This window comes from Anser cygnoides, chromosome 3 (genome assembly GCF_040182565.1).
Source record: "Anser cygnoides isolate HZ-2024a breed goose chromosome 3, Taihu_goose_T2T_genome, whole genome shotgun sequence".
Classification (NCBI taxonomy): domain Eukaryota; kingdom Metazoa; phylum Chordata; class Aves; order Anseriformes; family Anatidae; genus Anser; species Anser cygnoides.
In genome coordinates this window covers 122,145,655-122,173,627 of record NC_089875.1, presented here as the reverse complement: position 1 = coordinate 122,173,627, position 27,973 = coordinate 122,145,655, and the positions used below count along the sequence as shown (strand labels likewise).

General features: G+C 47.4%; 1 protein-coding gene across 2 annotated transcripts; it reads right to left on the bottom strand.

Moving 5' to 3' along the window:
* Window positions 1–519: 519 nt before the first annotated feature.
* LOC136790570 (interferon-induced very large GTPase 1-like) lies at window positions 520–26,507 on the bottom strand. Of its 2 annotated transcripts, XM_066995211.1 has the most exons (3): window positions 26,352–26,498; window positions 17,959–18,099; window positions 520–8,887 (listed from the first exon to the last, which is right to left on the bottom strand). In XM_066995211.1, exon 3 carries the CDS (start codon window positions 8,883–8,885, stop codon window positions 1,572–1,574), a length of 7,314 nt encoding a protein of 2,437 aa, XP_066851312.1. In that variant the 5' UTR covers window positions 8,886–8,887; window positions 17,959–18,099; window positions 26,352–26,498; the 3' UTR covers window positions 520–1,571. The 2 variants fall into 2 exon arrangements, with proteins under 2 accessions (XP_066851312.1, XP_066851313.1); XM_066995212.1 differs by lacking the exon at window positions 17,959–18,099 and having other exon boundaries at window positions 26,352–26,507.
* Window positions 26,508–27,973: the final 1,466 nt, after the last annotated feature.

Below are 27,973 nucleotides of genomic sequence, written 5' to 3'. Positions count from 1 at the left end.
TTTATCTTGACCTTGCTTAGTTTTTATTTCTACTGCTTGGTTCCTCATTATCTCTAATTCAGGGACATGTGAAACAGTGCAAAGCCACCTGTGAATTCCTTTCCCACACCAGATGATTTTGGAGTGCTTTTCCAACCTTAATGATTCTAGGATTCTACAGGAAAGCTGGGGAGGGACTCTTTATCAGGGAGCATAGAAATAGAACAAGGGGTAATGGCTTTAAACTGAAAGAGGGGAGATTTAGATTAGAAATTATGAAGAAAATCTTTAATATGACAGCAATGAGGCACTGGAACAGGTTTCCTAGAGATGCTGTGGATGCCCCATCCCTGGAGGTGTTCAAGGCCAGCTTGGATGGGGCTTTGAGCAACCTGATCTAGTGGGAGGTGGCCCTGACCATGGCAGGGGGGTTGGAACGAGATGACCTTCAAAGTCCCTTCTAACCCAAACCGTTCTGATTTTCTGATTCTATGAGAATTGTGGCTCACCTGGAAATAAAGCATGCAGAGACCAGGCCAGTCCAACTCAAACAGTTTATTAGCAAAGACTACAAAGAATTTTAATGAATCACCACTTTTGCCACCTCTCCAGGAGACTCTGGTCATTGGCTTTCCAGCAGGATTGCAGGAGAACTGCACAGTAAAAACCCCCACCCACTGCACTGGTGCAGGCAGAGACACTTACATGTTCTCCAGACCATTTTTGTTCAGTTGCCACCTGCCTGTCTTGACAGCACAAACACTGAGATCATGCACTGCTGACAGCTGCTGAGGAAGCTACAAAGCTGTCTAATTCTCTACATTGGTTATAAAAGACTTTTACCCAACACAGACGTGCTTGGCAAAAGCAGCTGGGGTGGCTAGGAGCTGGAGGGAAGTTTGCCAGGCCCAGGCCCATGAGTAAGAATGGCTCATGGAAGTGTGGGCACATCTTAATCTAGGACATATACCTAATAACCACAGAGTTAAAATCACTGTCTAAATCCACATAGGCTGCTGCGTTACCTGCTTTAACAGCATCAGAAAGAGAACAGCACCTGAGTACTGTGTTTATGAATGTATAAAACAATCCCTGCCCCCCAAAAAACAAAATAGCAGAGTTTCCCACAAGTATTCACCTGCACACAGACCCCGCTGTCCTTTCTGTAAGCATGACAAGTATTTGCTGCAGGGAAACTGCTCCTTTGCCAGTGTCATTTCTTTTCTCATAGCAGCTGGTAAAATCAGTACTTTCTAATGCTGCCTTTGCTCTTCATCTGGCACTTGGTCTTAATCTTGGTGGTATGACTGCTTGCTGCAGGAATATTTTTCTAGTTTGCTTTAAGACAAAGCTGATGTAAATATTTAAGACAAGAAAGGAAGAGGACTTTGACTTTATCACAAAGCAAGGGAATCGCTGAGCAGTGGCAGGAGAAGCACTCCTTAGTTCATCAAACTTTGCAAGCAATTACATTTAGTTTTCTTGACATGGTTTAAGGTCATAATCATTACAACAATATTTTGTGGTTAGCCTCATATTATGTTCTTCTAAAATGCAAAGCAGTTGCAGTTTTTCCTTCATACCAACTTAGCCTAATATTTCTCCAGTTCAGCGAGTGCATTCTGCTTTGTAACTGTCTGCCACGAAGCAGGGATTTCTCCTCTGCCATGAAATTTCCCATTGTAGTGTTGTTCTAGCTGTGTCCTGAAATAAGACACAAACCATTTCCAGTATGCTTGCATGGACGGATCAGGAGGAATGTTCCAAGTGGAATAGGGATGTCCTGCGTCCCGGTATTTCTTGTAGGGGATCCATGTGTCTTTACCAATCCTGAATGTGCAGTCACTTGAAACACTGCTAGAACAAATATCAATGACTAGGTTGTCTGTTTTATGCCATCTGTATCCTGTCAAAACTTGTGGACGATGGAAGACAACCCGGTGGTCTCCGTCATGGTTTGGCATAGTGTTAGTGCAAACAGCCCCACAAAATGGACACATACTCTGGCACCCTGCAAACTGCTCAGCCAGTATTGTGTGAGGCTGCCTTTCAAATGAGCTCATATCAGCATCAGGAAACTCTTTCCTGAGATCATCAGTCAGGGGAGACAGTGCTTCTGTCATGGCGTTATTCAGGAACTCTATGTCTGTTATCTCCTGATGTTCAATGCCCTTCAGGTCACTTCTGGGCAAGCTTAGCACGTCTCCAAGTGCTCTGCAGAATTCATCCAGCCAAAGAGAGATTTTATCGTTTCTGTCTTTTCTGTCTTTGACAACTCTGGTTGATGCAAAAACAGCTGACTGAATGTTTTCATAGTAACGAGTGAGGGAGTTTCTTAAAAACATCTCTAGCCTTCTGTTCTCACCTAAACAGTATGTCTCAACTTTTGTCTTAATGTAATTATTTAAAAATTCTCCCGGGAAATTAAGGTAATGCTTGAAATTTTCAAAATTTTCTTCTTCTGCTAGGTATTTCAGTATGCAAGCTTCCAGAGTGGATCTATTGCCACGGAAATCTGGTATTTTATCCCTCATGTCTCCAGCTATGTCAAGAGCTGTCTTCTCATAGATGGCGTGTCGAAGAGCTGGGGCAATCTTGCTGCACAGGAAATCAGCAAATGTTGTGATACAAGAGGCTCCTTGGCAGGAAATCTGGAAACATTTAAAGAAGTCTTCTCTCTTGCTCTCCAGGTAGACGGCTGGATCGTTTGCTTTCCTGAATGCTGCATGCATGTCTTTAAACCTTTCTGCTGCCATTCTGCACAGGTACAGTGATAAATCTATTCTGTAATCTTTATTAAAACTATATTTTGCAGTGGTAGGGACAGAGTTCATACCTTCCTCCACTTCATTTAGTATTTCATGAATAAAAGTTCGATTGTAATCCATTTTGTCCTTTTCCTTCTTCTCAATGTTTGCCTTCACACGCATTTTGATGCTATCTGTGATGTGGTGCATGTTGCTCACATCGGCATTGTCAAAACTCTTAGGAATGATGCCCATCCATTTTTTCTTAGACACGTGTTTCTCTATGTTAAGACAAAAGACAGTCTTTTGGTAAAGCTTCATGATTTGTTCAGCTACATTAGGATCCCTAAAGTGACCTAGAAGAACATTTTCTATGTCCACATCAATGTCCACCTGTTCTAGAGGGGGAGCAGCAGAGGAGACTTCAGAAATCCACTGCATCCAGAGAGAATTGAAGTGCTTTCTCAGTTCACTTTCACTTAATTCCTGGCCTTTTAGAGACAGGGCCAACTCTCTGCTCTTTTTCAGGAGCTCGTTTTCATATTTGGACTTCCTCTCATCCAGTTTACTCTGGCTCTTCTTTAGCTGTATAAGATTCTCACACTTCCTTCTTGTTTCAGCAAGGAGGGACTCTCTCAGCTCTTTCAGCTTCAGTTCCGTGCTGCTTTTCCACTGGATCAGTATCTCACAGTCTCTGTCTTCACTAAAGAACGTTTCCATGTTCTTGGTGATGGCATCATTTGTCTCTTGCACCAGTTTTTCAAGGTGTTCCAAGGTGACCTTCCCCAACTCCCCGTTCCGAACATTATTTTCTAGTTTCATTTGCAAGTCTAAAATGTGACTTCTCAGCTGCCAGGTCCACTGACTAAATGCGGCTTCCAGTTTCTTGTATGTGGCAATCTCCACTGAATTCTTGAAGCTGAAAATGAAGTTTTCGTTCAGCAAGGCATTCCACAGGTCACTAATACGAACTTTCAAGCTGGAGAGCCTCAAAAAGCTGCCCTGCGATTCCTTCTTGGCAGCTTGGAGAATTTTGCTCTTTAATTCCTGGACGTTCTGGCTGTAGGTGGGGTTGGGCGGTGCCATCGGTGGGTTTCCTTCCCACAGGTGAGCAAAGTAATGAATGTGGGTGTTCACGTCAAAGCGGATGACGTCGCTGAAGCAGGTGACGTCACAGAATTCCTGCTGGGCCGCTGTCACGGTCATTTCATCCAGCTTTTCCTGCAGACGTCTTTGTCCTTCCATGTTCTGTTCCTTTGCGGTTATTTCGCCCACATTTTGGTGCACAAACAGGCAGCTTGGGGAAAGATTTACTTGCTTCATCCTCAGGAAAGCCTGCACAGCAATCTGAAGGACGTCTTGCATTTCCGAAGGATTTTCTCCAAAGATGTTGATCAGAGTCATGTTGCCGATGCCAATGACAAAGGTGGCCAGCTCGTTGTCATGATTAAGTGACTGCTTATTGGCCATCTCTACGGCACGAAGTCCTTCTGTGTCAACAATGAGCATGTAATCAAAGTTCAAATCCTGTTGGAGCTTCTCGTCCACTTTAAGGAGCTGCATAAACGCTCCCCGGGTGCACCTCCCTGCACTGACGTTAAACTGGAGACCAAACATGGCATTCAGCAGGGTTGACTTCCCTGTGCTCTGGATGCCAAGCACGGAAAGAACGAATACTCGCTTGTCCCCTAGCTTCTCAATTAACCTGTCAAAGATTGCTCCAATCCATTGCAGTGGTATGTAGGAAGCATCACCATCCATCAGCTCAATGGGGTACCCTGAAACCATCAGATCGGCAGCAATTTCAGGTAGTTTGCTAAAGCATTTTTCTTTGGAGTTTGTTGATTCCAGCGCCTCATAAATCTGCCCTACCTCTCTCAAAATATGCTCAAGGCCAATGGATGAATCGTTGATTTCATCGGAAAGGGCATCTAACTTATTCATCAATTGAGTTTTCAGGTTGCTTTTTTCATTGCTTTTCTTTAATACCAGGATTTGAGACCATAATTGATGATACTCTCTCTTCAGCTCGTCAAGGCGATCAGAGGACAGGTTGTCCATGAAGACCTTCATCCACTGCAGAAAGAATTTCTTGATATCGTCTGGCTGCGACTGGAGAAAGCCAAGGACTGATTTCATCAGCTGATTGAGGGGGAACGCTTTGCCTAGTTGCTTTCTTCTTATTGCAGACTTCTCCAATTCAATTTGGCTCCGATGATGCTCTATGCTCTTGTTCCTCTTTTCCTGCAAGCGAGTGAGTTCTTTGTCCTTTTTACACCACATGTACCACAGTTTTCCCTGAAGAGGCAGTAGCTGTGATTTGATCTCAGACAACTTCTCTTTCTTCAACAGATTCACCAGTGTGATTGCCGTTTCTTTGGCTGTCACGCACACTTCTGCATCTTCATCGACTAAGAAGCCACACTGGCGAGCTGTGCTCAGACATGCATTGAGGCTAACAAGTGTGCTCGACCCTCCCACTAGGTCTCGGATGGTCTTTGTCAGCTCACCCATTAATTCTGCTTCATTTCTGTTCTTGATCCCTATTCTTATGTTTTGGCTAGATCGGCCAGCTGCAATGCTCTCTTTCTCAGTGAAAAGGCAAACCAACGGCCTCTGAGACTGCCACAGATCATGTAAAATTTTCCTGCCTTTCTTGTTGCTCTGATCAGACTCAGAAACGAGAACCACATTCACGGCAGAGATCTCCTGTAAAAACTGCAGCTGGGGTTCGTGATCCCTCGCATCTCCGTGCAGGTTACAGAAAGCAACAGGGCCGTTAAAGCTGTCGTCATCGCCACCACGAGGAAGGTACCAGGAGATCTCCACAACACCTTTCATCAGGAAGCAGTCTTTGGTGCTGCCTTTGCAATGTCGGTGGAAAAAAGTGTCATGTTTTTGCTTGCTCAGCAGGGCATTCAGGAGCTGAGACTTGGAAGAAGAAGGAGAGCTGCCGATGCGTAGGAAGGACACGATGGGTGTCTCTGCCTGACAAATGAGTTTGTTGTTGTGACTGCTAATCCTCGTCTGCTCTCCCGATCTCACCGTCCCTTTCCAGCTCTTCTTGATTTGGCTGAGGGACCAGAGAGGGAACTCTATCTGTGAAGTGCACGGGTTTGGTACCAGAAGGGGTAGTGCAAACTGGCAGAAAGCAAGCTTTGATGAAAGGTATTGTCTCATGAAATCATCAGCACAATGAAAAATTGCCATCTGGAGGTCCATGGGGTGCACATGACTCTCCCTGCTTGCAGATTCACGGGCTTCTTCGTCCAAGTCACTGAAAAAGTCATCAAAGGAATCAGAGGGCTCGTGGTCCTCCGCTGAGGTGTCTGGTGCAGGCACGACTCCCGGCTTCCTCGCCTCCTTGCAAGTCAGGTACCTCACCCGATAATCCACGGTCAGTAGCCTTTGCAGGAAGTAAAATGGTAGCTCACTGTCCTTGCTGGGCTGGCTGTCATGTACAGATGTCTGGTATATTATGTGGAAATCTTCTGTGCCCATTTTTCTTGGATAGTACCTTTCCAGCCCAAGGCGCTTAAGTAAGTTGAGGAACTCTGGGTTTGCAGTGGCTTGATTTGCTTTGGATGTGCTGCTGTCTGATTTGGGTTTGCATTGACTGGGAGGCTGCATGCCTTGAAACGCATCTTCCATGTCTTTGATTATACTGTCTTTCTTCAGGTTGTCAGATGTGTCCTCCAGTTGCCCACTGATCGAGGATTGCAAATCTCTTTCCAGCACCTCCCAGTCTTTGAATGCATTGTGCTTTTCGAGGAGAGCTTTCATCTCTGTAGACCATGCATTTTCCATCTTTTCTTTCATGAAAACTAAGCGGTCATTCTTCTGCTCAGGGGTCACCTTCTTATATTCGGGTGTTATGGTGAGGCCCGTCAGCAGCAGGAAGGCCTGAGCTCTGTAAACATCCTGTTCCTTCAGGCTCTGATACTCGTTATGTGCCATTTGCATTTCCGTTATCATGAAATTAATTTCTGGACACCCAAGGAGGTACTGAAAGGTGCTGCTTTCTACTTGGTATCCCATGCTGGTTGTAACTAGGAGCACTAAGAGTTCTACGTCTTTCTGTGCCCTTTGCTGCAGAAACTGGAGCAAGGAATAAACAGCCAGGCTTACAGTGAGGGTGGCTTTGATCTTTGCTTCATGAATGGCGGATGCAGAAGTTGCCGGTGCGTAGGTCACTTCCTGGATGTACTCCTTCATTTGCAGCAGTGTCTTAGTGAGATCTGCAAGATTGGAAATACTGGGAGTTTTGGGAGGCGCGTGCTCTGTGTGGAAGACCCATTGCATAATGAAGGAAGCCCCGGGGAAGTCCTTGACAGAATAGATGTAAGGATCCAGCAGGCACCGCAGCAGAGATTTGATGTAGGTGGTGCTTTCTGGAGAAGATTTCTGGCAAAAAGAAACGGTATTCACCAGGAACTCCTGCAACGCTTTGTCTGACAGACATATGTTGATCCAGACACTGTGATTTTTTGTCCTGTTATTCAGACCCTGTTTAAAATCTATCAACATGAGCAGTTTCTTTTCATCCACCATCACCTCCCAGGTCTTCACGTGCTCCAGGAAAGCTCTGGCCTCTTCCACGGCACTGGCCAGTTCCTCTCCAAAGATCACGCCGACGCTGTGATTCGTTAGCGCTTTGTACACAGCCCTGAGGCTGCTGCTCATTTGATAGGAGGATTTAAAATCGCTGCTGTGGTTGGAGAGGATTATGTCCCACACTGGGATCAGCTGAAAGCCCCGGTCGATCACACACCAGGTTGTGTTATTGGCCACAAGCCCGCATTTCCACTCGGGAAGGGAATCCGTCTCTGATGGGCCCCCTGTTTTGGTCACATAGAGCTGAACTGCTGTGTGGGTGCTGCTTCTGTCTCTTCCCTGAAATGATGCCTGTGAGGTGGAGTTTGAAATACCCACCTTCACTCCCCACGTGGTACCGAAGCCACTGAAGCTAGCCCCGATGTAGCTGTTCAGTGCTTCAGATGTTTGTTGCTTCATCTCATCCCATTGCTCTGCTCTGAAACCTTCAGCAGATGCTTTCCACCAGAATATACCCCCAAAGTGGAGGGGTCCCTGGTTCACGTGGGACCCAAACCTGCTGAAGAAGCTGGCACACCTGCTCTTCAGTAGGTGGAACCTCTCTGCCTCCTGGGTGATGCTCAGAAGCCGTTCAATGTCTTGCAGCTCTCGCAGGGCTGCGTCTGAGAGGCGAAGCTGGTCCTTTTGGAAGTAGCAGGAGGCCAGAGGGATGTACTGGTATTTGGTGGTGCAAATGTACGTCTGCTCCGAGCGTGACCGATGGGAGTCCTCTGACTGTGAGGACTTGCTGTAATCTACACCTGTTTCAAGACTGAGCCCCCAGAACCCAGCTTTGGCAGAAGCGCTGATGCTGAACCCCAGCTGCTCCATGGACTTGGTGAAAGTGGCTTCTGCTGCAGAGGAGGAGAACTCCTTCCTCTCAAGCAGAGACCCTTGCTCTGGACCAGTGAGTGTGAAGCCATCAGGGATCCTGATGAGTTGCTCTCGCGTTGCCAGCACATCCTCCAGGCTGTTGGTTCGGTAAATACCCTGCAGAGCCAGGCCTCCCGATGCCCGCCTCAGGACCTCCTTGTCAGAGATGTTCTCTCTCTTCCTCATGGACTTCTCCTGCTGCTCCAGTTGCTTCTGGATGCTCACCAGCTCATCCACCAATGCCTTCTTTGGTGGTGCCCAGTACTCCTTGGGAATGTCCATGGCTTGCCATAGTGCCTCCTCTTTCTGTCTTATCATTTCCTTGCTGTGGCTACGGCTCTTCTGCATTTCTTCCAGCTCCTGTAGGATTGACTTGGCTGCTTCTTGTCTCTGCTTCATGATCTGCAGGCACTGCTTCTGTAGCTCATCAACAGCTGTTTTGTTGTCCGTGATTCCCAGGAGCTTTCGGAGTGCATTGGTCTCCCAGGGGTACCGTACTTTGCACTCCAGTTTAAGGTAGTCTTCATATTGCAGATGTTTCAAAGCACCTCTTGACTTAACACCCAGTATCTCTGACAGTTTGGGGAGCCAGTATTCTTCATCAAGTCCTTCCTTCTCAAATGCTTCTGCCAGCAATTTTTTAGCAAGATGTGCCTTTTCCCCAGCATCTGCTCTCTCCTCCTGTGACCCCATGGCTGTGGAAGGGGAAAACAGACTTTGGTTACATCAGGTTAGGGGAGGCCACCACCCCTTAGAAGAGGCCTCTCCATAGTTTCCGGCCCACGGATGTCTTCTGCCCTGCCACTGGAGCCCAGCCTCGGGCACCCCCTAGACAGACAGACACAGACACACACACACAACCACTGACATGGGTACACAAATAGCCATGGCCAAGGCACAGCCTTCAACAGCACCCATGTATAACCTACCAGGACTGGTCTCACCCGTCACTGGCTCCTCGACCTTAGAGCGCTCACCCAGACAAGGTAGAGAAAGGGATTGCCTGGGAGAGGTGTTCAGCTGCCTAGCAAGGTAAAACCACCACAGGAAGGGACCTTAAAGATCATCTAAATCCATCCTCTGCTATGGGCAGAGACACTTCCCCCCAGACCAGGCTGCCCGAAGCCCCATCCAGCCTGGCCTTGAACACCTCCAGGGATGGGGCATCCACAGCTTCTCTGGGCAACCTGTGCCAGTGCCTCACCACCCTGTGAGTGAAGAATTTCTTCCTAATATCTAACGTAAATGAGTCATCAATGCAATTCGTTCCAGGCGGCAGCGGAGGCCAACCCATCTTCACCAGTGACAACTGTTCAGACAGCAAAGACTCACTGGGGCGTTTTCTGAGCGGTGAGCACACTAGTGCTTCACGTGGGACCTAGACCAACGTACCCGTTGTGCTCATTAGCCTAGGGGCCATTGCTTTCCAAAGCCTGGATCTCCTGCTTGCAGAGTCTCTGTAACACACAGCAAAAGGTACCCAGAAGACAGGACGCACGACAGGAGTGCCATGCCCATACCACATGGCACCGTCAAGGACAGGAAGACCAGGCCCAGCCATGAAGGCAAAGCTCAATCTGACTGTGATTTCAAAAGCTTCCCCCAGCAAGGGGATCTTCCCCCAGCACCCTGCTCCCTTCTGACCTCTCAGCTACGGCCCTACTGCCACTGCCATGCCACCAGGCAGGGAGGGTGCAGGGCTCACGCCCGCTTTTCCCAGGGGAGAAAATGCACAAGGACGGGGAGCAGGATGAAGGACAAAGAGCGGGCTGGTCTGCGAGAGCTAGAAGGGGCCCAGCTCCAGATATGAGGACAAATAGCCTCCTGTGCCCCAGGCTTCTCATGGTCGGGCAGATGACCTGGGAATGCACAGACTCTCTGTCTCAGGGGCTGTTTTCAGAGCATGATGCAGGGAGCAGCCGATGCCTGCCCAGGGCCGTGGTGGAAGGGCCCTGGGGGAGCTGCCAGAGGAGCACAAAGCACACTGGGGTGGTGTTGGAGGATGTTGTGGTTTAACCCAGCAGGCAGCTAAGCACCACACGGCTGTTCGCTGGCTCCCCCCAGCCCCACAGCAGGATGGGGGAGAGAACTGAAGAAAAAAAGTTAAAAGGAAAAAGAAATCCAGATCCTCTTAAAAGCTCATCTAAGGCACATGGGAAATTGAGAGGTGGTTGGTGACAGCCAACATGGCTTCAGTAAGGGCAGATCGTGGCTGACAAATTTGGTAGCCCTCAACAACAGGGATACAGCATTGGTGGATAGGGGAAGAGCAACTGACATCATCTACCTGGACGTGTGCAAAACATTTGACATGGTTCCCTGTAAGAAACTAAGTTGCGTTTTTGCAGTAGAGAACTAATTTTCTGTATAAGGTAGTTGTGTAGTCATAATAAGGAGAAATGCTAAGTAGATAAGTGGACAGTAGAAGGCCTCACTGCTCCAAAATAAGGTGGAAGCTTGAGAAAAACAGGATGAGCAGCGTGGGAACAGTAAAACAAAGATCACAGATTCTCAAAACATAAGAAAGGGGAAAAAAAAGGGAAAAGGGAGAAATTAAAGGGTTGAAAAAAAAAAAGAAAAATTGTACATATATGGTATAGTAGCTTGTGAACCTGTAGTACTCAGCCAATGAGGAAACAGGGGAGGTGATCAAGTGTTGGGTAATAGGGAATAGAAGGTTATGATTTGTTTACTAAAAAGCGCTCCTGATTGACAGAACGCTTGCCATTGCAATCGCAAATAAAATAGCTTCACAGAAGATCCTGTCTGAAGAAAATTATTTGAGATTTTTCTCACAGTCAGGGGGCTTGTCTGGGATCTTGTCGCCTGCCGAAGACTTCTTGCCACCACAGACAGGAAGGTGCACCCCGCTGATTTCAGCGGTCCCATCGGGGTTGGTGGGCCGTCTCGGTACGGCCGGCAAAGGACCGAGACTGTTAATCTGAAGACAGGCTTTGTGAAGCTCTGGGGAGAAGGGAGGCCAGCACAGACACACCACAGACACAGCACAGACACAGTTCAGCCTGGATCGAGAACAGGCATGGGGATTACTTCCGATAACCCAGACCAGGAAGCCGTGCACAGACCAAGGTAAGGGAAAGTTTACTGTATCTTGCCTTGGGTTGGGTTCGGGGAGACTCTTGTGTGGAGTGTGAATGAGATGCACTTATAGTGCGAAGCGAGTGTGGAGTCCCAATCCGTGAGGCTCTGTAGTCCTGCGAGGGGACAAACGAAGTCCCCTCGGCTGGAGAGGGACAAACGAAGTCCCCTCGGCTGGAGAGGGACAAAGCGAAAGAGAGACGAGCAAAAGAGAGTCTCGGGGGTTTGGGCCCTTAGGTGTACAGTACCCCGAGCACGGCGAAGTGAGGTGCTCGGCAGTACACCCCACCTCTGTCCTAATCCTAGGTGAAGGCGTGTGGTACCCCGTGGGTGGTAAAGTCCACAGCAGCACGTCAGGAAGAGATGGGGATTAAGGGTTCCAGGAGTCAGCAGGGTTGGGGTGGAGACCCCGGCACTGTGCCTAAAGATAGCCCTTTGGAGAGAATGATAAGGATTTGGAAAAACAACCCAAAAACTAGGGAAAAAGATTTAAAAAATATATAATTAAAAATGGTTAGATATTGTGTAATTGTCTGGCCTAAAAAGCTAATAAAAGGAACTTCAGTATTTTGGCAAAGATACGGGTCTGATGAAAATTCAGGCTTGAAATTTATATGTAAACAATAAGGTTCCATTTTCAGAGGAGGAATCAAGTTATGCTCCCTATAATCCTAATACTGCACTGGAGGCAGCAGCAGCTGCTCAAGGAGGGGAGACAGGGACTGCAATTGACACTGTCCCTGAAGAAGTCGCGTGGGGGAGCGTGGAGCAGTGGGAGCAGAGGCGGGGGGGTCCCAGTAGGGCTTCGGGGCCGTGCGGGGGTGCTGCGGGGCTGGTGCCACTCCCCCCTTACCAGCATGTAATGGGTAAAGCCTTGTTTGTTCATTAAATATTGCTGATAGGGGGGTTTCAACGGTTGACTGCTTATATCCCCAATATCCTGTTGAAGGAAAAAAACAAGTATAGTGGTAGCTTGGCTGGATCCCTCCCAGGGGAGGCGTGCCCCGCTGATTCTGCGGTCCCTGTCTGGAGGTCCCCAAGCCAACGCACCCCTACCGACGAACCTAAAGTTCCAGCGATAAGTAAATAAACAACTGGTAACCCCTTAATCTTTGTGCACAAAGCTCCGAACGAAGACTCAGGAGTGAGTAAGTATAGGCCGGTTATCCGTTCGGTTGGGGTTGGGAATCCCAGAGTGTGCCTGTGTGAGACGTCCAATCAAGGACGAAGCGAGTGCGGACTCCCTGGTAGTGCGGTTCCCACCTCCCACGAGGGACTGGGCCACGAACAGGAGGTGAAGACCGTGTGTGTGTGTGAAGGCACTCTGGAAGATGGGACAGAAGAGGAGGAAGTCTTCTGGTCCCATGGGTGGGTCGGAACCCAAGGCTAGGTTGCCCCCGATACCACCGGAGAGCCCATTAGGGTTAATGATTAAACATTGAAACGATTACCCTCTAGGCGGGGTAAGGATAAAGTTAAGATGATACATTATTGTATGGAAGTCTGGGGTGGGAAGCAAATTAGGGGCTCACCCATTATATTGGCCCGTGTTTGGGTCCTTTGAGGAATGGATCTGTCAGGCTCTAGACCTTTATGTGAATTCAAAGGAGCCTTTCAGCCTAAGAGGAAAGTGAGTATGCACACTTATGGATAGGATCTGAGACCCGAGCCAACTTATACCCATTAAGAGAAAAAGGGGGGGGGGGAAGAATGAACGGAATGAGGAAGAAGTCCCACTTTCACCCCCCTCCTCCCTCACCTCCAGCTCCCCCACAGCTCCGGGCTACCATAGTAACTCTGATTCGACCACGGACACCCCTCGGGGAACTAGACGGGTAACTAGGAGCCAAACTAGAAATCGAGAGGGTGAGGGTAGACTATATCTCCTAAGAGAGGTTGCAATGGGAGGGCCCCAACCCAGTATAGGATATCTCCATCCCCCTAAATACGGGAGACGTCAGAGAATTCAAGAAGGAAATGGGAAACCTCTTAGAAGATCCTCTTGGAGTCTCTGAGCAAGTAGGCCAATTTTTGGGGTCTAATGTTTACACCTGGGAAGAACTCCAGGCCATTTTAGGTATATTATTCACTGCAGAAGAAAGGAATATGATCTGGAGGGCTGGAATGCGAATCTGGGACCAGTAACACCAGCAGGGTCCTGTGGGAGATCTTAGATGGCCCCTACAGAGGCCTAACTGGAATAACCAAAATGAACAAGATAGGGATCATATGCAGGATTTAAGGACTATTATTGTACAAGGTATAAGGGAGTCAGTCCCTAGAGGACAAAATATAAATAAGGCCTTTAGTGAACATCAAAAGAAGGATGACTTAAAAGATGTGTTTTGGGCATGTCCTTTAAAAAGGGAATGCAGGGATTATTTCGCCTTCGAGTGGGAAGGTCCTGCAACCCATCTGAAACAACAATTAAGATGGACCGTGCTTCCCCAGGGATTCACAGAATCACCAAATCTATTCGGTCAGGCATTAGAACAAGTATTAGAGAACTATGAACCAAATCCTGAAGTAACCTTAGTCCAATATGCGGATGATTTGCTGTTAGCAGGAGAGAGTCAGGAGGCAGTCAGAACAGAAAGTATTGAGCTACTAAACTTCTTGAGCTTATCAAAGTCAAAATTGCAGTTTACGGAGGAAGAGGTGAAATATTTAGGACATTGGCTAAGTAAGGGCACTAAGAAACTAGACCCCCAACGAGTAAATGGGATTTTGTCACTACAAGCGCCAAAAAGCAAAAGACAAGTTAAGCAGCTGCTGGGATTGTTAGGATATTGTTGGCAATGGATTGAAAATTATAGTAGCAAAGTGAAGTTTTTGTATCAGAAACTGGTTGGGGAAGGATTAATGAAATGGAGCCAAAGTGATGAGCAAAGCCTGATAGACTTAAAAATGGATTTAGTGAACGCTCCTGTGTTAAATTTACCCGATGTAAAGAGACCATTTTATCTATTTATCAACATAAAGGAGGGTTCAGCGTTCAGGGTCTTAACTCAAGACTGGGCAGGGAAAAAGAAACCCGTGGGATATCTTTCTAAACTTTTGGACCCCGTGAGTAGGGGATGGCCCACCTGTCTCCAGGCAGTGGTCGTGGCTGCGCTCTTGGTGGAAGAAACGCATAAAATCACCTTTGGGGGCGAACTGAGGGCATTGTCACCTCACAATATAAGGGGGATCCTGCAGCAAAGTGAGTAGTACAACGCCCTCCCCTCTAGAGATGGCCATACGCAGGATCAAACCAGGAGACCAGGTTCTGATAAAATCCTGGAAAGAGACCTCTCTAACTCCTCATTGGGAAGGACCCTACCTTGTTCTACTTACCACAGACACAGCTGTCTGGACAGCCAAGAAAGGATGGACTCACGCTAGCCGAGTTAAAGGACCAATACCGGAGGAACGGTGGAGAGTGGTCAGCCGACCCAGAGACTTGAGGCTGACCATGCGAAAAGGGACTGAAGAGTGAATTCGTAATTGTATGATCGGTAACCCTCTCTAAGGAATAATAGGTTCACTGTAAACGAAACTGGGAAGTAGGGGAAGGGAAATTCTTTAATGTACCCAGACCCATACATCAGAAGGGTAACGCGCCTAAGGAGGAGTGAGTAACTGGGACTGGGAGTGGCTGGAACAGGGAAATCGGTACCTAGGCCCCTGAAGATTACCCTTGCTGCCGTGAAGAAAGTGAACCCCGCTGCTTGAGGCAACCAAGTAGGCGGGCGAGGCAGAGGGGTACAACAGTGGGGAGAGTTATTTGGTACCCACCCCTACTTGAGATGATGGAGTCCGGCCGAATAAACCGCCCTAGTACCCACCATAACTCGAAGCCGCCTCCCCAGAATTATAAAAGGACGTTACCCTTCTGGTGTATGTTGGCGCTACCTCTCCTATTGAATATCCCCTGTCGGGCTGGGGCTGACCAGGGATATTAGCACCAGCCCTTTAAGTGGAGCTTAATTAGGTGGGAGGACCAAGTTATCATTAACCAAGTACTACAGCAGGTGCACCAAGTTTTCTCACATCCCTTTGTCAACTGGCACCCACAAGCCTGTGTCTGAACCAAATAGATTTCTACCTCTGCCCCAGCTCGAACCCAGGAAGGGGCCCTGTGGAAATTGATGCAAGTAAGCTACCAGCTGTTAAATGCTACCAACCCTCACCTGACTGAGCGGTGCTGGCACTGTTATGGGGTAAGGCTGCCCTTTTACGAAGCTGTGGGGGTCAATGAGAAGGCCCAACGGGTAAATGGATCCAATCCCTCACAATGTACGTGGGGGAAAGAGGGTCAGGGCATAACGCTGACCCAAGTGACTGGGAAGGGGAGATGCGTGGGACAAGTCCCACCCGATAAAATGCACTTGTGTGCAAATCAAACTAACATTGGAAATATAAAGAAACTGGCGGAATGGTTATTACCAGCGAAGGATGCTAGGTGGATATGCTCAAAGATAGGTGTTACCCTTTGTTTATCCCTGGACTTGTTCAATGGGTCTGCAGAATTCTGTGTTCAAGTAATAATCATCCCAAAGATACTCTACCACCCAGAGAATTTTATGTATGACAATCAGATCAATCAAGAACACCATTTGACAAAACGGGAACCAATTTCCACACTGACAGTGGCTACCCTAATGGTTTTGGGGGGGGTGCAGGGGTAGGCACAGGAGTTGCTTCGCTAATCAAACAGGGAAGAGAGTTCACCTCTCTACGAACAGCTGTGGATGAAGATTTAGCCAGAATTGAGAAATCTATCAGTGCTTTAGAAAAATCTATAAGATCATTATCCGAAGGGGTATTACAGAATCGCAGAGGACTAGATTTATTGTACAACTAGGGGGATTGTGCACCATTCTCAGGGAGGAATGCTGTGTATATGCTGATCATACTGGAATTGTGAGGGATACCATGACCAAACTTAGAGAAAGATTGGAAAGGAGAAAAAGAGAGCGGGAGGCCCAGCAAAGCTGGTACAAGTCCTGGTATAATCACTCGCCGTGGATCACCACTCTGTTGTCAACAATAGTTGGCCCCTGATTTTATTAACCCTAGCACTGACGTTTGGTCCTTGTATCCTTAACAAAGTCATAGCTATTGTTAAAGGTAGATTGGAGGCTGCTCATCTGATGCTTATGAGGACAAAGTACGAATTGATAAATGATAGACCCATACTAGAGGAAACATTAATCCTGAGTCAATTAGAACTAAATAGATTTAATGAACAAAATGATACAGAGAAAAAGGGGGGATTGTAATGGGTAAAGCTTTGTTTGTTCATTAAATGTTGCTGATAGGGGGGTTTCAACGGTTGACTGCTTATACCCCCAATATCCTGTTGAAGGAAAAAAACAAGTATGGGAACTTCCTGTTAAGTTAACAATTGCAATAGAAACCAGCTCCAAACAAGGGCAAAATGGCATTCCTCCTTGCATGGGAACACAGATACTGCAGCAAAGTCATGACCCCAACGCAGAGGAAGATGACGATCTTCATCCCCACAACCACCAGAGGACTGATGAAGACCCCCTAGCAACAGGCCGCGCAGTCGTAGAAGACACCAGGAGGTGCTACTAAACCCGGAACTACTAGGCTATAAATCAAGACTCTGGTGGGTTTGGGTGCGCCGTTGGCGGAGCAGGAGACTCCCCGGCCGCCCAGCGCTGTTTTACTTATCGCTGCTTGCTGAATTGCTCAAATAAATAGAAATTCAATCTACCTTACCCACGATGTGTCGGGAATGATTTCTACCAAAACTAATTTATAACAAGCAGAGAGGTTAGGAGTTTTAAGAAATAAATGAAGTTTTAAACTGAGAGCCTAGCAGAACAGTCAAATCCGTTTCTGAGGCCTAATTTGTATTCCTGAGGGGAAAATGTCAATCTTGAGTATGTTATTCACTGGAGAAGAATGTTTAGGAGGGGAATGATTTGGCAGGCAGCTATGCAAGAATGGGAAAGAACTAACGCACCCCCACCCCCAGACCAAGAGTAATTCTGATAGAGCAGAAATATCCACTTATCTAACTGTGGTAATAACAGCCCACAACATAGAAATCCTATGAGAGACTCAGGGTCAGAATTAGAAAGTACTTGGGGATGAATCCTGAGGACCTGGTAGCCCAAGGGCTCTTTAAAGTTAATTTTGTGATTAAAGCCTGGCCAGATATGCAGAAAAAGCTCCAGAAGGTGGGAGGATGGAGTGAACAGTGCAGGTAGTATGAAGGTGTATGCCAGGAGGGGAGATGAGAAGGAAAAGCAAAGAGCAAAACAAATGGTATTCACAGCGTACTGGGTAGTGAGGCAGAGGGGGAGGTAGAGGGCCCAGGATGGAAAGGAGAGGAAGAGAGACGAAGGAATGGCAGACAAGGAAAGCTACCTGTATTTTAGCCTAAATCCCAGCAGGGACAGGCTTTGAGAAGATGTTTTAAGTGTGGCCAGGCCGGCCACTTCAAATAGGAGTATCCGGAGTAGAAGAAGGAGGAGAGATTGCTGTTATAAATTCAGAATAGGGGAGTCAGGGCTTCTCAGAAAGCTTGTTCCCTGATAAATGAAAAAGTGTACCTCAAGGGTTCCTCAAGTGTACCTCAATGGGGATCACTCTACAATTATCATTATGGGCAAAACAGACTTAGCATAGGAAGATTAATAACATTTATTACCTATTGCTGACAGGCTGGAGCGGTGAGAAACAGAGAAACAAGGTGGGGGCACCTTCCCGCATCCACTCTCTTCCACCTCTTCCCTGCCCTGAGTGACGTGGGGGGGCTGGGAGTGGGGGCTGCTGTCAGTCTGTGGTGCTTCTGTGGGAACAAAAATGTTGTTTTTGCAGAGTTACATTGTTTAGAGGGAAGGAATGTGGTAATGAGATATGGTTGCAGTGATAAGAAAGCTAAACAGACAACCTTGTAAAATGCAGACAACCAGAATCCTTAGAGCAATTAGGTGGAAATCACTGTGTAAGAAACATTACCACCTTGAAGAGTATAAAAGTCAAAAGAAATTTGACTTATAACAGGCCGGCAATTGAAAGCCATGTATTGTCTGTGAAGCACCGGACCGATTGTGAACCTGGATTACTCAGTCAATGGGGAAACAGGGGAGGGTCCCGGTCCTCGAGAAAAAATGTATATAAACTGTTATGGAACTAGTAGGCGCGTTCCTGCTTGTGGGACGCCCACCATTGCAATGGCGAATCGATTCCTACTTCACTGAGATCCTCGCCTGAGCCTAACTTAATGGCTACAGAGTGTTTCTCACACTTCATCTCCCCCGCTCCTTCATGGTCGCTCTCCCCCCTGCTCTGGTGTGGGGTCCCCTCTCGTGGGGTGCCGACCTTCCTGGGCTGCTCCTGAATGGGCTGCAGTGTAGAGATCTGCTCTGCCGTGGTACACCATGGGCTGTGGGGGTCTGCCTTCCCCACCAGGGGCCTCTCTGTGGGCCGCAGGGGGGCTTCGGCTCCGGCACCTGGAGCACCTCAGCGCTGCACTCCCCCTCCTCTGCACTGACCTTGGTGTCTGCAGGGAGGTTTCTCACTCCTCGCTCTCCAAGCTGCTGTTGTGCAGCAGTGTTTTTTTCCTTTTCTTGGATGTGCTCTCACAGAGGCACAAACTGCATTGCTCATGGCTTGCCTCTGGGCAGCTGTGGGCCCCTTTGGAGCCAGCTGAAACTGGCCCTTATCTAACATGGGGCAGCTGCTGGATTCTGCTCACAGGGGCTACCACTGCAGCCCCCCCAGTACCAGAACCTTGCCATGTGAAACCAATACACTGAGGCAGCTAGGTCATTGCTGGTCTGTAAAGTATCAAGGCTTAAATTAACTAACGAAACCCTAAATGTGATGGGGGTAGAAGGGATGGGATAACAGTGCTACTTTTTGGGGACACCAAGCTGAGACTAGGGATAGACTGATCACTGGGCAATTTTTGTATGCACCTGAGGCAGAGACTAACTTGGGAAAGGATTTGATAATGAAATTGGGCATTCAAATAGTAAATTGTTAGGCTGGAATAATGGTGTTATTAATGGGGTGCTCTCAGACCCCGAGAGCAAAGATATATTTGCCTTTGAGTGGAAAGACCCTGAAATGGGGTGGAAGCAACAATACAGATGGACAATTTTACCTTAGGGGTTTACAGGGCCACCGATTTATTTGGGCAAGTTCTAGAACAAATTTTGGAGCAATTCCAACCTCCAGAGTAGGTGTTACTGTAAGGAATGGTCCAGCAATTCATGTCACTAAGGGATTTGAAGGGTTAACATTGAGGCCCGGGTTTAGGCAATAAGACAACAAAGGGATTTTTTAGAGAAATACTGCTGACTCTGCACGGGACGTGCAGGAGCTTCTGACATCCGGCCAAGATACTACCAAATAAGGAGGAAGACCACGAGCCTTCAGCCCGAACGACCCCCGAGAGACCACCACAGACTGATACGCAGGCACCCCTGGGAGGACTTTGGATTCAGGAAACCAATTATAATAACCCTGCCTCTTCTAGAAGTAGTAATGAATATGTATTAGCCTAGGAGCATAAAAATCAGCCATCTTACGTAACGGGCGTCTTGGTGGAGCAGAGACTCCTGGCACACCCAGCGCTGTTTGCTTGCCTCTATTCGTTTAATAAATTGTAAACTTTGATTGCAGTCCTATTTGGGACTCAGTCATTTATAACATTACTGTTCCAATATGTGGATGATCTTATATTGTCAGGACAGGAGAAAAGAGTTGTGAAGGAAGCCACTAACAAGCTATTGAACTTTCTGGGAAAACAGGATTTCAAAGGATTGGAAAATAATTAAAATTTGTAGAAAGACAAGTCAAATATTTAGGGCATCTAGTGTCTGAGAGGGAATGAAAAATAAATCCAGAGAGGATTCAGGGAATTGTTGAGCTACCCCTACCCAAAACTAAAAAGAACAAAAAAAGTTTTAAGAGAAAGAGGTTTTTAAGGAATTAGGAGTCACGAAGTCCAAAGGAAAACAGATACTCCCTGATGGGAGAGAAATGCTAAATAAAGTGCTAATAAGGTAAATATTGTTTTGCATCAAGAAGGTCATTGGGGAATTCAAGCAACATGTGACGCTGTGCTATGGAAATATGTATGTGTAGGAATATATCTACTCTGGCTGAACGAGTATGCAGGAGTTGTGTAGTATGTCAAAAGGTAAATAGGAAAATTATCCTCAGTCAGCCCAAAGAGGAGTGAGAACCAGGAATACAATGCTTCCAAAATGTACAGGTAGATTTTATAGAACTCCTTAGAGTAAGTAGATTTAAATAGTTATTAGTCTTGGTAGATCATTTGTCAGGGTGGGTGGAAGCTTTCCTATCTGCTTCTGCGAACATAGTAACTAAAGTAATTTTAGAACAAATAACTCCCAGGTATGGAATTGTTGAAAATATTGACTCTGATCAAGGAAATCTCTTTATGTCAGAAATATTGCAAGGGCTAATGTAAACTCTAGGAATTAAGTGGAAATTTCACGCTCCTTGGCATCCTTCCTCTTCTGGAGGATCAGACAGGAAAGAAGCAATTGACTATGTTCTGGAAACTCGGCTTCCCCAAACGAAGTGCTTCCCTTTGGCACTTCTCCAAATTCAAACTGCACCAAGAAAAGATGTGGGAGTTTCACCATATGAAATATTATTTGGATTGCTGTACATGGACAAAGGGAATGAATTACCTAAAATTGAGACAAAAGATGCTTTTCATAAGAACTATATACCCGGGCTGTCGTCCTCTTTGTCATCTCTCAGGACCCGTTGACTCTTAGCTCAAACCCCACCTTTGGAAGTCCTGATCCATCCATTCTGAGCAGGAGATTGGGTTCTTATGCGAACATGGAGAGAATGGAAGCTGCAACCTGAGTGGGAAGGACTGTTCCAAGTGCTCCTGACTACTGAGACGACAGTAAGAATGGCTGAGAAAGGGTGGACTCATACCTGTGTAAAAGCATCAGTTAACCCTGATACCTGAGAGACTGCATTAACAAAGACTTTTAAGGTTAAAACCGTTAAAACTATCTATTGTAAACCTTTAACTTCTCCTTAGAAGAATTCTTAATGAATTAATGAGTACAAGGGATGGAATTACACAGAATTGGAGTGTTTCCAGGGAACACTCTCTGGAAGTGGGAGAAGGTGGGGTATTTAATCCCTACCAGAAGAATCCTTATTAGTTTGTGATGTTTATTGTTTATCTTAATTATTATTTCTTAATTATTATAGGGGTGTATATATAGAGAGAAATTATGTATTTTTTGTTTATCTTAGTGATACCTATTCTCAATGGATTAGTGATAGGATGGAGGGAAAAATCAGCATTTCCAGCTAATCCAGAACATCTCTTGAGTTCTATCTCGAAATAATTGTTGGATTTGCACCCAGTTGCCTAGAAAGACTGAAAAGGCCTTGTCCCTGATTGCTATTTCCAGCAGCAACTCTGTCTGGATTCTATAGATTTCTAAAAATGACAAATCATACTCAGTCCTGGGAAGGAATAGATTTTGAAGTTGAGCTCCCTACACATAATCCTGGCTACAATATGCTGTGTTATCAAACGCGCGTTTTTAAACAACAATGATAGAAATTCAGGGGGCAATAGTACTGAGCCTGGGTGTGGAAATACCCATGAAGTAGGGAATAATCCATACTGTACCGAATATGGTAGCCACGGGAATACTAATATACATAATGCACACCAGATACAACATGAAAATCCTGTAACCAGATGGTCTGTCCCGAATGGCAAGGAGTGGTACTGGCTACACGGCAATAAAGCCAGGAAGGTGTTGCCCCTAGGATGGAAGGGAGCTTGCACCCTGGAGGCAATAATTCCAAATGTAACTATTATTGAAGACCCACAAAGCCAAAGCCCCCTTGAGACCACACGCAGAATTAAGCGGACTCCAGATATGCCTTTAGTAAAATTCTCTAGCATTTCAGTTTTGCAAGGTGGTTTTTACCTTGGTTAGGGGTGAACGAATTAGAAAAAGCTATTGTAAATATCTCAGCTATAATTGAAGAACTAGAAAATAAGTTAGATAAGTTTTCAAAAATAGTACTCTAGAACCAAACAGTATTAGATTTATTAATAACCTCATAAGGAGGAGCGTGCACTGTAATTAATACTAGTTGCTGTATATATGTAGATCAAAGGCAATGAATTTGACTGATCTAAAAGATATTTGGAAAAAAACAAAACAAAACACAAGATCCTTCATAGAGTAGCTCAAGATAACAATTCCTGGAATTTAGAAAAATTTGTCAGAAACTAATTTCGTGATTACTTGAATAGAATTGGCTCAAACAAGTATTTGTTGGTATTGTAATAATAATGGCATTGTATATCTATCATCCCCCGTGACATCCGAAGAAGAATATTGCACCTTAATGTTGGAAAAACTCAAGAGTGCGGTATGTGAAGAGGTGCAAAAACAACAATGGAAGTAAGAAAAGAAGAGGGGGGAATTGTGAGAAACTAAGTTGTGTTTTTGTAGTAAAGAACTAATTTTCTGTATTCCAAGGTAGTTGTGTAGTCATAATAAGGAGAAATGCTAAGTAGATAAGTGGACAGTAGAAGGCCTCACTGCTCCAAAATAAGGTGGAAGCTTGAGAAAAACAGGATGAGCAGCGTGGGAACAGTAAAACAAAGATCACAGGTTCTCAAAACATAAGAAAGGGGAAAAAAAAGGGAAAAAGGAGAAATTAAAGGGTTGAAAAAAAAAAGAAAAATTGTACATATATGGCATAGAGGAACATCGAGAAGCTTGTGAACCTGTAGTACGCAGCCCATGAAGAAACAGGGCAGGTGATCAAGTGTCGGGTAATAGGGAATAAAAAGTTATGATTTGTTTATTAAAAAGCTCTCTTAATTGACAGGACGCCCGTCATTGCAATCGTGAATAAAATAAGCTTCACAGAAGATCCTGTCTGAAGAAAATTATTTGAGATTTTTCTCACATTCCCCATGATAGCCTTGTCTGTACATTGCAGAGACATAGACTTGACGGAGGGACCACTCGGTGGGTAAGGAACTGGCTGGATGGTCACACTGAAAGAGCTGTGGTCAAAGGATTACTGTCCAGGTGGAGACCAGTGACGAGTGGTGTTCCTCAGGGGTCAGTATTGGGACCATAAATGTTTACCATCTTTGTCAGTGACATGGCCACTGGGACTGAGCACACCCTCAGCTAGTCTAGTGATGACAATCTGTGAGGTGCACTCTACATGCTGGAGGCAAGGCCTGGGCAGAGAATGGATCGAGAGTAGCCCTGAGGAGAAGGACCTGGAGATGCTGGTTGACAAGAAGCTCAATGTGAACCGGCAATGTGCGCTTGCAGCCCAGAAAGCCATCCGTACCCTGGGCTGCACCAAAAGCAGCGTGGCCAGCAGGACGAGGGCGGGGATTGTCCCCCTCTGCTCTGCTCTCGTGAGACCCCACCTGGAGCCCTGCGCTCAGCTCTGGGGCCCCCAGCACCAGAAGGACACGGAAGTATTAGAACAAGTCCAGAGGAGGCCACAGAGATGATCCAGTGGCTGGAGCACCTCTCCTGAGGGAGACCAGGGCTCCAACTGAGGGAGCTGGGGTTGTTCAGCCTGGAGAAGAGAAGGCTCTGGGGAGACCTTACAACGGCCTGCCAGTACCTAAAGGGGGCTGCAGGAGAGCTGGGGAGGGACTCTGTCAGGGAGTGGGGTGATGGAACAAGGGGGAATGAGTTTAAACTACTTAGGGTAGGTTTAGATTATGTACAAGGAGGAAATCTTTCCCTCCGAGGGCGGTGAGGCCTTGGTGCAGGCTGCCCCGAGGAGCTGTGGAAGCCCTGTCCCCGGTGGTGTTCAAGGCCAGGCTGGATGGGGCTTTGGGCAACTTGGGCTGGTGGGAGGTGTCCCGGCCCATGGCAGGAGGGTTGGAACTGGATGAGCTTTAAGGTCCCCGTATTGGGTTTACATGGCAAGACTTTGTTAGCAGGGGTCTGCAGGGGTGGCCTCTGTGAGAAGAATCCAGAAGCTGCCCCATGTTAGATAAGGGAGGGCCCTGCAGCCTCCATAGGCCAGTGCAGCAGGAGGGCAGGAGGTGCTCCAGGCAGGCAGCAGCAGTTCCCCTGCGGCCTGTGGAGAGGCCCCTGGTGGAGCAGGCTGTCCCCCTGCAGCCCATGGGTCCCACACGGAGCAGATCTCCACGCTGCAGCCCGTGGAGGAGCCCCCGGTGGAGCAGGTGGATGTGGCCTGGAGGAGGCTGCGGCCCACGGAGAGCCCCCGCAGGAGCAGGCCCCGGGCCGGAGCTGCAGCCATGGAGAGGAGCCCACGCAGGAGCAGGGGCCTGGGGGGAGCTGCTGCCCACCCCTGGGGGACCCGTGCTGGAGCAGTTTGCTCCTGGGGGATGCACCCTGTGGGACGGAGCCGTGTGGGAGCAGTTCTTGAAGAGCTGCTGCCTGTGGGCAGCCCCCGCAGGCTCAGTTCGGGAAGGACGGCATCCCGTGGGAGGGACCCCATGTGGAGCAGGGGCAGAGAGGGACCGAGAAGGAACGGCAGAGACAATGTGTCAGGGACTGACCGCAGCCCCCATTCCTGGTTCCTCTGTGCTGCTCGGGGGGAGGAAGTTGTCTTTTTTGTTTGTTTGTTGTGTTTTTGTTTATTTGTTTCTCAGAGCTTTAGCTTGTTAGTTATAGGTAATAAATTTCTCTAATCACACTACGCTGAGTCTGTTTTCCCATTACAATAATCGTTGAGTGATCTCCCTGTCCTTATCTCAATCCATGAGCCCTTTTCATTGCATTTTCTCCCAGTTTTCCTATGAGGAGGGGGAGCGATAGAGCAGTTGTGGTGGAGCTCAGCTGCCCAGCAGAATAATACCACCACAGTCCCTTCCAATCCAAACCATTCTAGGATACTATGAAGTGCTAAAAACTTGTGGGTTGAGAAGAAGACGGTTTAATAGGACAGAAAAGGAAGGGATAATGATGATGATGGTAATAATAATAATAAACCAATGACTATCCAAAGCAAGTGATACACAATTGGTCACCAACCACTGACTGAAGCCTAACCCTTGCTTTAGCAGCGGCCGTCCCCCAGCCCAGCCAACTCCCCTAGATATAATTGCTGAGCAGGATGCCCTCTGGGATGGGACATCCCTTTGGTTCCTTGGGGTCAGCTGTCCTGGTTCTGTCCCCTCCTGGCTCCTTGTGTACCCTGGGCTCCTCGCTGCCAGGGCAGCGTGAGGAGCAGGAAAGTCCTTGGCTCTGTGCAAGCACTGCTCCACAACAACTAACACATTGGTGCTGTCAGCATCATTCTCATCCTAAATCAAAACCACAGCCCATACCAGCTACAAGGAAAAAAATTACTCTATCCCGACCGTGCCTCCGCCTGCTGTGGGTGATGCTGCAGCCCCCAAGGCAGGGAGAGGACCCCTGTGCTGAGTTGGCCCCGGCCAACAAGGAGCACCCAGCAGCAGCTCACCCGCTCCCCACCAACAGAATGGGGAGAGAAGTGGAGACACACAAGCAAGACAAGCTCATGGGTTGAGGTAAAGAGAGTTTAGGAAGGATCAGAAAGCTGCACATAGGAAAGCAACGTAAGGAGTTTGTTCGCTGCTCCCCATTGCCCAGCAGCTGCCCCATGTGAGAGAAAAACCAGCTCCAGCCCAGCTGGGCTTGTGGCTGCACTGTCTCTGCAGGGCTGGCTCCTGCAGCAGCAGCAATCACCGCCCCATCCAGCCCCACCACTGGGCTTCGCACCTCTGCGGGGTATTGGGCTGTCCCAGGGGGCCTCCTGCTTCCCTGCCTGCTGCTGTCCCTGCTCCCAGATCCTCCCTGCCCTCCAGGGCAGCCCTTGCAGCACGGCCCCCCACCTCCTGCAGCAGCCTGACCGGAGGGAGCTGCTCCTCATTCCTGCACCCCCGAGCAGAGCCCATTTCCCCTGTGCGAAAAGCCCTGCTGCCCTCCTGGCATCTCGCAGCCCAGCAGGGGATGGGTGAAACAGCGAGCAGGAGGCCGAGGGGGCTCCGCGTGTGGCCCCTGCCCTGCCCAGCGCATGTCAGCAGGGACCCACCTGCCCTCCCTGGTGCTCTGCAGCGCCTGCACAGCCTCAGCCCAGCTCCGGCAGCCTCTCAGCCCAGCTCCTGCACAGCCTCAGCCCAGCTCTGACCCCACTCTTTATAGAGCCCCGAGCCTCTGCACTGGTTGCAGTTTCCAGGTTGCACAACAGGGAGAGACTTTCTGCTTTCCTCGAAGTCAGGCTGTTATCTGATGCAGTGACTTAAAGTGAAACTCGGCAGCTGCTGGCTGTGCTGGGGCTGAGCCAGGCTGCTGGGGCAGCTGCACCCCAAGGCACCCGTTCAAGGAAGGGAAGAGGAAGTGGAAGAGGCAGGCAGCTTGTGGGAAAGGAATTTGCAGGTTGCATTGCCCTGTTTCACACATCCCTGAATTAGAGATAATGAGGAAATAAGCAGTAGAGACAAAATCTTGAGCAAGGTCAAGATAAATTAACTTGGCTACAGTGTTAAAGATGAGCTTTGGGCAGTGGCCAATTGCTGGCTGGCTCGAGGCGCGCGTCTGAGGGTCTCTAACCAACTGTATGACGGATTCAGGCGCATGGACAGTGCATGGGGCTATGGGGAAAGTATATGTAGTGGAGAAAAATGGCAATTAAGGTCTCCTGTTCTAGAGCCATCGGGAGTCCGTGTCTTTCACCCCTTCAGCTGATGATCTATAAGAACTCAGGAACTGGTCTGGAAAATAATTGAAAATGGCTTTGTGAGCTATATGCGACCACATCATCACACGCTGAACAAGCAAGCAACTGAACTGGAGGAAGTAATATGACCACTGGAAGATTATCCATCTTCTAATTGTCTTTAAGTGGAAATTGTTGTGGCTACACCACAAAAATGGTTTGTTGGTTATTGGTCAAATTCTTAGTTGAAAAAGGCTGAGGAACATCAGAAGGTGTAAACAAATTCTTCTGTCCTCGCTTTCAAATTTAACTTCTTTTAACCTATTTCCTCCATTATTATTAATGTTGTGAGTCAATCCCATTCTCTTCTCTATAATCAGTTCTAGTCTTGACTAGTAAGTACTGCTTTTTACTGTCTTGTTCCTTTGCTTCACGGCAAATATTCCTATGCCTTGCTCCACTTTGCTAAGCTAAGCACAAGGCAGGGAGCCTGGACAAGTTTCAGTTTTGTGGCCTCAATTTGTTGGTGCAAGAATGCTTCCAACAAAGTGACTAAAGCATTTTTATAGATGACAGCTTGTCCAGGTACTAAATACTTTTAAAATTCTGAATTAAGAAATGTCACTTCTGTTTAACGGGTATGAAGTAAAGTACTTGTAACTGTGAAATCTTGAAGGAAGAGAATTAGGGCAAGGGTATACTTGAAATTCAGGCTAAGTATAGACAACAATTAATCATGCTTCTGCCATAAGGCCATTATAACAGTAAACTGAAAGACTATTTACCCTGATGGTAGCTATTACATTTTTCTTCCATATCTCTTGGGAGTATTTGATTCATTTATATTGGGCAATTGCAACCAATTAATACAAAGCTGCAAACAGCAGGGAGTTTCTGGAGAGTCTCCATCTCCAGTCATCCTGATAAAAACCATTACAGATGGACACATAGTCATAAACAGTGTAACCATGTGTATAACCATTCATGTAGTTTCAAAG